This window comes from Antennarius striatus, chromosome 9, assembly GCF_040054535.1.
Source record: "Antennarius striatus isolate MH-2024 chromosome 9, ASM4005453v1, whole genome shotgun sequence".
In the NCBI taxonomy this organism is placed as follows: domain Eukaryota; kingdom Metazoa; phylum Chordata; class Actinopteri; order Lophiiformes; family Antennariidae; genus Antennarius; species Antennarius striatus.
In genome coordinates this window covers 24,899,948-24,907,500 of record NC_090784.1, presented here as the reverse complement: position 1 = coordinate 24,907,500, position 7,553 = coordinate 24,899,948, and the positions used below count along the sequence as shown (strand labels likewise).

Below are 7,553 nucleotides of genomic sequence, written 5' to 3'. Positions count from 1 at the left end.
GAACAGAACAGAACCAGCAGTGAGAACTGAACGGATCCACATCAGAACCCCAACAGCAGGCTGGCTCCTGATTGGCTCCTGATTGGCTCCTCCTTTCCATGTCTCCAACATTCCTCCCACAATCAGTTTGAAATGACACGTGAGGCGTGACACGTGAGGCGGGACACGTGAGGCGGGACACGTGAGGCGGGACACGTGAGGCGTGACACGTGAGGCGGGACACGTGAGGCGGGACACGTGAGGCGGGACACGTGAGGCGTGACACGTGAGGCGGGACACGTGAGGCGGGACACGTGAGGCGTGACACGTGAGGCGGGACACGTGAGGCGGGACACGTGAGGCGGGACACGTGAGGTGTGACACGTGAGGCGGGACACGTGAGGCGGGACACGTGAGGCGGGACACGTGAGGCGGGACGTGTCGGCTCACACTCCAGCCACTGCCGATGTGCTCTTGAGCAAGGCGCCATCCCCCCTACAAGCTGCCCATTGGGGCACACCACAAAGTCGCGACCCGTCACTCCAACCCCCCCCCCCCCCCCCCCCATACTAATTTGCATGCCTCCAGGCTCCCAGTGTGTGTTTGTTCAGGGGGTGTACACAGTATATAATGCATGTCTAACATCTGTGTGTGGTGTAACTTTAAAGACCAATAAAGTTTTTTTAAAGTTAGCTGGGTCCTGTCTGAGGCGCCCCTCAGGGCCACATGCTCACCCCCCCAGGTTAAAGGTAACGTTCTGCTCTGAGCCCCAGAGCAGCTACCGGTTGGACCTTCAGGTGTTGCTGGTTGTTTTCTCACCTGTGCGTCTGTTGTTGAGGGAGGAGAGGGTGCGCCCCCCAGTGGTGAATGGGTCTCCGGTGGGGGGGTTCATTACGCTTGTGTGGAGGGCTGAGTCAGAGTTGGTCCTTGAGGAGGAGAGAGAGAGAGAAGGGAAGGATCAGGTGAGTCTTTCTCCAGCCAATCAGGGCTCAGCAATGGAACAACAACATCAGCGTTCCCAAAGCTTTCTCTGGGAATTCCCTGGAGACTAAGGCTCCTACAGGTGTGTCCTCCTGACGCCACTGGACACCCTCGCCTCACCAGCGGCGTCGCTTCAGTTAAATACGGACAGAATGAGGAGGACGACAGGAAAAAGCAGAGAAACGACAGGAAGAGATGAGTCAGAGGATTTTAAAAGGTGGAAAATCTAGAAACAAGAATTAAAGGTTGAAAAGACATTCTGGTTTCCACCCACATGAAGGTAGGACTCCTGTCCAATGAGAGGCAGGAGGAGAGGAGGAGGAGGAGGAGTAGAGGAGGATTCACCTGTTGAGGGCGGTGGTGGGGAGACCAAACAACGGGCTTTTATCTCCAGGGAAGTTTCCGCTACAATTCCTTTTCGTGATCGACAAGAACAGAAAGTTATTTTCCTCCAGGGAGAAAAAACACCGAGAACAAAGAGACGAGGATGAAGGAGGAAGACGAGGCAGCGAGCAGAGGACAGGTCACATGACAGCTGACGGCGGGTGATGATGACAAGCAAAGACCTCTTTCAGGGTTCCATTAGTCATCCTGATGTGCGGTCCGAGGAAAACCCAACTGATCAATTAGTGATCAATAATCTGAAACAGGTTCTGGTTCTGCTCCGATTGGCTGAAACGATCGGCTCACGTTTCAGGTTCAGCATCAACACAGGAGCTGCTGGCATTACAGCCTCCAGACAGACAGGCCCCTGTTCTAACGGGTCAACGGGGGTGGGCTAACCCTAACCTGTTGACCTGTTGGAACCCCTGAGGGTGACCCTAACCCTCTGGGGTTCTAACCGGTCACCCTCTGGGGTTCTAACCGGTCACCCTCTGGGGTTCTAACCGGTCACCCTCTGGGGTTCTAACGGGTCACCAGGATCTGTTCTGTCACCTCCACGAGGTTCTGCTGGGTTAGGGTTCCTGAGTCGGTTCTAAGTTTTGTCTCCAAAGACACCGTGCTTCCTCTGCTTTTAGCAGGTTTCAAACCGGACGGGGGGACGGGGCGGGGGGGGGCAGAGGTGGGTAGGGGGACTTGGGGGACAGGGGTGGTGGTGGGGGGGGGGGATAGGGGAGATGGTGGTGACAGGGGTCGGGGGCGGGGGGACAGGGGTGGGGGCGGCGGGGGGTACGGGCCCAACATGAAGGAGCGTTCTGCTCTACATCTCATCTCAGAGGCCACCAGAAAATAATGGAGCGACTCCAGACCCGGACCGGTCCCACCAGAACCTGACAACCCTCACCAGCTGTGTGTGTGTGTGTGTACGTGTGTGTGTGTGTGTGTGTACGTGTGTGTGTGTGTGTGTGTGTGTGTGTGCGTCAGGGCTGTGCTGTTAGAGAGCAAACAGGAAGCAGAACGTTCCCACAGGGAGGAGCGCTGGAAGAGGTGCCACCTCAGACAGGAGGAGACTAGTAGCATCAAGCGCTTCCTGTTAGTGGGGGGGTTAGTGGAGCTGCTGCACAGGACCCCGTGTGACGCCTCAGTCACCTGGTTCTGACCCAACACGCCTGAAGGCTCTCCTCCTGGTGGGGGGGGGGTCTCCCGTCTCCCACCCGGTTCCTCTGAAGGTTCCTCAGAACCGTCTCCACCTGTCCTCAGAGGCCCGGCTCGCTGAGCGTGGCTCAGAATCAATCAGCCAATCAGAACGCATTCCAGAGACAGAAGGGGCGGACGCAGCGAAGGGTTCTCTCACTGGCCGAGCTGAACCCCGCCCCCACTGTAGCCTATGAAGATCAGGTGATCGCTTGAAGAAGCAGACAGAACCACCGTGATGTCATCTTCCTCTCACTAATTAAAGTTGTGCTGTTTGAATTCAGACCCGTCTGAGGCGTCACAAGTTCATGTCCCTGCCGGAACCTCCTAAGGGATCATTAAGTTCTACTCTACTATACTCAGGTTTGGCAGCAGCAAAGCAGGAAGATGCTTCAGGAGTAACTGGCTTCCCTGCAGACAGCCTCGTCTCCATGGAGACAGATCACTGACAGGAAGCACAGCCTCGTCTCCATGGAGACAGAGATCACAGACAGGAAGTACAGCCTCGTCTCCATGGAGACAGATCAGAGACAGGAAGAAAAACACAATACCTTCTCCAGCTGGGGTCAGGAGGCGGGGACAGGTAGGCGGAGCTACAGGGCGAGCTGTCCACCTGAGAGGTCTGGTTAAGGAACGGTCTCTCCTGGACATGATGACGATTCCTGGTTCCTGCTTCTCGTGGAACTTTCACACCCCCTGACCCACAAAAAACCCACGGCGCAGCTCCATGTCTGGACCCGAACTGCCTCCCGAGCCCGTCCCTCCTGAGACCAGCTCAGGTTCTACTGACTGTTCTGCAGGTGCAGGTTCAGAGGACAAACTGACGGTCTTCACTGACAGTTGATCGCCGTCCTCTAATGGACTACAGAACAGCAGGAGACCGCCGTCCTCTGGTGGACTGTAGACCTATAGGAGACCGCCCTCCTCTGGTGAACTACAGACCAACAGGAGTCCGCCCTCCTCTGGTGGACTGCAGACCAAGAGGAGACCGCCGTCCTCTGGTGGTCTACAGACCTACAGGAGACCGCCGTCCTCTGTCGGACTACAGACCAACAACTGTCTTGTTTCCTGGTTGAGGTGCTGTGAGCTCACAAGGGGCGGGGCTGACCTTGGAGGTCAGGTCTGAAGGATACTGGGCGGCTGCGGTAGGGTCGGACCGGCGACAGGAAGCGGCGGTCTCTGTGGACCCGTTCCACCAGGCCGTGGTGCCGAGTGGAGCGGCTGGACTCCAGAGCGGAGGGGAAGGAACCCTGCAGGAGAAAACAGACGGATGAGGTTTGGATCGTTCACTCAACACCTCTAGAGAACCAACTGCTCATCGCCTGCTCACATGTGAGCCGTCTGTCTGGAACACGTTCTAAACTACTGTTCTCTAGATGTTCTACCAGTCTGCTGTGGCCAGCGCTTTCTAGATGAGGTCATCATGTTGTCATGTTACCACGGTGACGTTACCCTGACATCATCAAAACATGGCCGACGATCTGTGCAGCAGAACTGAAGGGAATGGCGTGGCTTTCAGGAGACGGGCAGCGCTCACCTGGAAGTCCTGAGGGTTCCTGCCGATCTGGTTGACGTTGGGCAGCGAGCCACTGTAGTACGGACCCTGACTCCTGGCCAGACGGAGCTTCTGGGCCTGAAGCTGACGAGACAGAAATGAGCAGATCACCAATCACTTGAGGTGTAGCATCAGAGGAACAGGACTGATCACAGATCAGCTTCAGCAGCCAGATCTGCTCCTCATCAGCTGTTAACAGGAACAGGTGGGAGCTGATAGACAGCTCTGGGCTGATGGGTAGAAAAGCTGACCAATGAGAAACAAGCATTGGTCTCCTGTTTGTTGGAAATGTCTGAACTTTGTCATGATGTCTACACCTGAAGAAGCTACAGGATAGCAGAGCTGCTGCAGTTAGCATGAGGGGCTAACAAAGTCCAAATGAACGCGGAGTTCGAAAACAACTAAGGAGAAAACAGGAAGTATTTCAGGAGAGTTAAGAACACTCAGGATTCCTCGGGGTTCTTTGAGGTTCCTCAGGGTTCCACCACCAGCAGCTGCAGCTCACTCACTCACACTGCAGACACAACGCTCCACACTGTGCCCCCTCCCCCAGGGGCAAGGAACATATCAAACACGAAAGTGTTAACATGGGTCAGAGGAGGAAGTCCCGCCCCGTCCGTTATCTGGACATCCTAAGAGGTTGTAGCGTCATCAGCCAATCACGTACGAGCAGCATCCGGTCGCCACCAGAACAGAGCAGACACTGAGGGACGTTAGCTCTGAGAGAGGAAGTAACCTCTGGTAAGGACGCAGGGGTCAGAGGTGACAATGCTGGGATGACCCTCAACAGCCCATCGGGAAACAGAACAATGGTCCTGCCAAGTTCTCATTGCCCCAGGACAAGAGAGGCCTGATGCTAACCAGGCAGGTTTAAAGGTTCTCTGTGAGGGGACGAGCACCGGTTCCACCAGGTTCAGGTTCCACCAGGTTCCACCAGGTTCAGGTTCCACCAGGTTCAGGTTCCACCAGGTTCAGGTTCCACCAGGTTCCACCAGGTTCAGGTTCCACCAGGTTCAGGTTCCACCAGGTTCAGGTTCCACCAGGTTCAGGTTCCACCAGGTTCCAGATCAGACCCCTCTCGTGGTCATCAGGAGGGAGGAGTCCAGAGGAGATGAGCCTCAAGTGCTTCAACCAGCCATAGAATAGCGAGCCAACGGCGCTGCTGGAACGAATGCTGGAGTATTACCAGACTAAACCTGACAATCTGGTCCAGGTTTAGTCTGGGTCCTGGTTTTAGTTCAGGTTCGGGTTGTGGTTCTGCTGCTGGACCCAACTGGACCTTTGAACGTTGAAACGGGACTGAAACTCAGATGAAGTGACTCCAGACACCGTAACAGGTTAGCTGAGGCTAACAGGCTAGTTTCAGCTAACAGGCTAGTTTCAGCTAACAGGCTAGCGTCAGTTTAGCGCATCACTACTGCGCATGCGTGAGTCTCTGCTCGTGGACTGGCTGCTGGTGCGGGTGACGGATCGATGCAGTGAGCATCGATCAATCAGCTGGTTGTCCATCCGTTCGATCACCAGCGGTTCGGTTCCCTCAATCCGCCCTAAACGCTCGGAGTCCCCCGATAAACACCGGAAGCACACCGGTTCGCTGGACCGGAGCGCCGCGGAGAGTTCCACAAAGTTCGGCGGGTCGTGAAGCGTCCGGTACCCGCCGGAGTCCCGGCTGCTCCGGTCGGAGTGTGTGGCCGCCGGCAGCCACGGGACCGGGACCGGGACCGGGACCGGGGCGGCAGACGAGCACCGCTCCGCAGCAGCTAATGCTAAGGCTAGCTAAGGCTAGCTCCGCTAACGGCGGAAACGGACGCGCGCGACAGCATCCAGTCTGACGTCGGTGAAGAAACTTCACCCCCCCCCCCCCCCCCCCCCGGAGCAGCGGGGTGACCCCCCCAGAGACGCCACACGGCGCTGCTCCGAGCCCCGGGAGGCCTCTCCTCCGCCGGCAGCTTGCCTGCTGCCGCCGCCGCCTCACACTCACCCGCGTCGAGCTGATGTCCATCATCACCTCCTGGAAGGCGGCCGTCTCCTCGGCCTGGCGCTGGGTGTGCAGCGCGATCTTCTCGCTGAACTTTCTGGGGTTGGAGGCCCCCGAGGCGGGCCCGGGGCCGGGGCCGGGGCCACAGCCGCCTGTTCCCGTCGCAGACATCTTCACCGAGCGGAGCGGACGGGACGCCGTGACGTAGTGGAACGACTCGGATCAGAGAGCGCCGCGGAGGAGAGGTCCCACTCTGCGGGGATTCTGGAGCGCTGCCCCTCCGGAGTGACGGAACGTTCAGACTCGAAAACACATTTTAGTGCAGCCGGAGTTCATTTAAAACAAACAGAAACGTTCATCCAAGGGTTTTTAAGAATCTTCATTTCCTTTAGTGAACAACAACTAAACTGGACTGGAACCACAAATCATTGATTATCAATACAACAGATTTATCACGTTTGAATTGATTCATATTGATCCAAACGACAAAGCTGTTCCAGGGTTACAAACCGAAAATTGATTTCAGAGTTAGGGTGATACCGTGTGTGTGTGTGTGTGTGTGTGTGTGTCTGTGTGTCTGTGTGTCTGTGTGTCTGTGTGTCTGTGTCTGGTGCTTGTCTGTCTGGTGTGTGTGTGTGTCTGAGTGTGTGTGTCTGAGTGTGTGTGTGTCTGTGTGTGTGTGTGTGTGTGTCTGAGTGTGTGTCTGTGTGTGTGTCTGGTGCGTATCTGTCTGGTTGTGTGTGTGTGTGTGTGTGTGTCTGAGTGTGTGTCTGTGTGTGTCTGGTGCGTATCTGTCTGGTTGTGTGTGTGTGTGTGTGTGTCTGAGTGTGTCTGTGTGTCTGGTGCGTGTCTGTCTGGTTGTGTGTGTGTGTGTGTGTGTGTGTGTGTGTCTGAGTGTGTGTGTCTGAGTGTGTGTCTGTGTGTCTGGTGCGTGTCTGTCTGGTGCGTGTCTGTCTGGTGTGTGTGTGTGTGTGTGTGTGTGTCTGAGTGTGTGTCTGTGTGTGTCTGGTGCGTATCTGTCTGGTTGTGTGTGTGTGTGTCTGAGTGTGTCTGTGTGTCTGGTGCGTGTCTGTCTGGTGCGTGTCTGTCTGGTGTGTGTGTGTCTGAGTGTGTGTCTGAGTGTGTGTGTCTGGTGCGTGTCTGTCTGGTGTGTGTGTGTGTGTGTGTGTGTGTGTGTGCGCGCGCACGGATCTCGGATCCCATAACTACTCCAGAGGTGTGAGTTCATCTCCGAGGCGCCCTTGAGCAAGGCGCCCTCCCCGCTACCAGCTGCTCAATTGGGCGCAATATGGCCTCCCCCGTACTGATTGCATGCCCACAGTCTCATATTGTGTTGTGTTTGTTTCAGGGGCCTGTACACAACGTATGTGTGCACAATATACTGTATGTGTGCGCATGTCCAACACCTCTCTGCATGCTGTGAGTGTAAAGGTCATTTTTCCTTGGGATATAAATAAAGTAAGTTTTAAGGTTTCTTTGACGACC

At 55.9% G+C, this 7,553-nt stretch overlaps 1 protein-coding gene across 5 annotated transcripts in view; it reads right to left on the bottom strand.

Annotated features, from left to right (window-relative positions):
• The window catches only part of LOC137601198 (CREB-regulated transcription coactivator 2-like), a 16,177-nt gene extending 9,496 nt beyond the window's left edge, over positions 1-6,681 (bottom strand). For 2 of the 5 annotated variants that reach the window (XM_068323269.1, XM_068323271.1), the window contains exons 1-6: positions 6,072-6,681; positions 4,073-4,174; positions 3,669-3,785; positions 3,087-3,148; positions 1,306-1,374; positions 799-905 (exon numbers count right to left, since the gene is read on the bottom strand). In XM_068323269.1, coding sequence (XP_068179370.1) covers positions 799-905; positions 1,306-1,374; positions 3,087-3,148; positions 3,669-3,785; positions 4,073-4,174; positions 6,072-6,239 — 625 coding nt within the window. In that variant the 5' untranslated portion in view covers positions 6,240-6,681. The remainder of the gene's footprint in view (positions 1-798; positions 906-1,305; positions 1,375-3,086; positions 3,149-3,668; positions 3,786-4,072; positions 4,175-6,071) is intronic. The other 3 variants (XM_068323270.1, XM_068323273.1, XM_068323272.1) reach the window with 3 other exon arrangements.
• Positions 6,682-7,553: the final 872 nt, after the last annotated feature.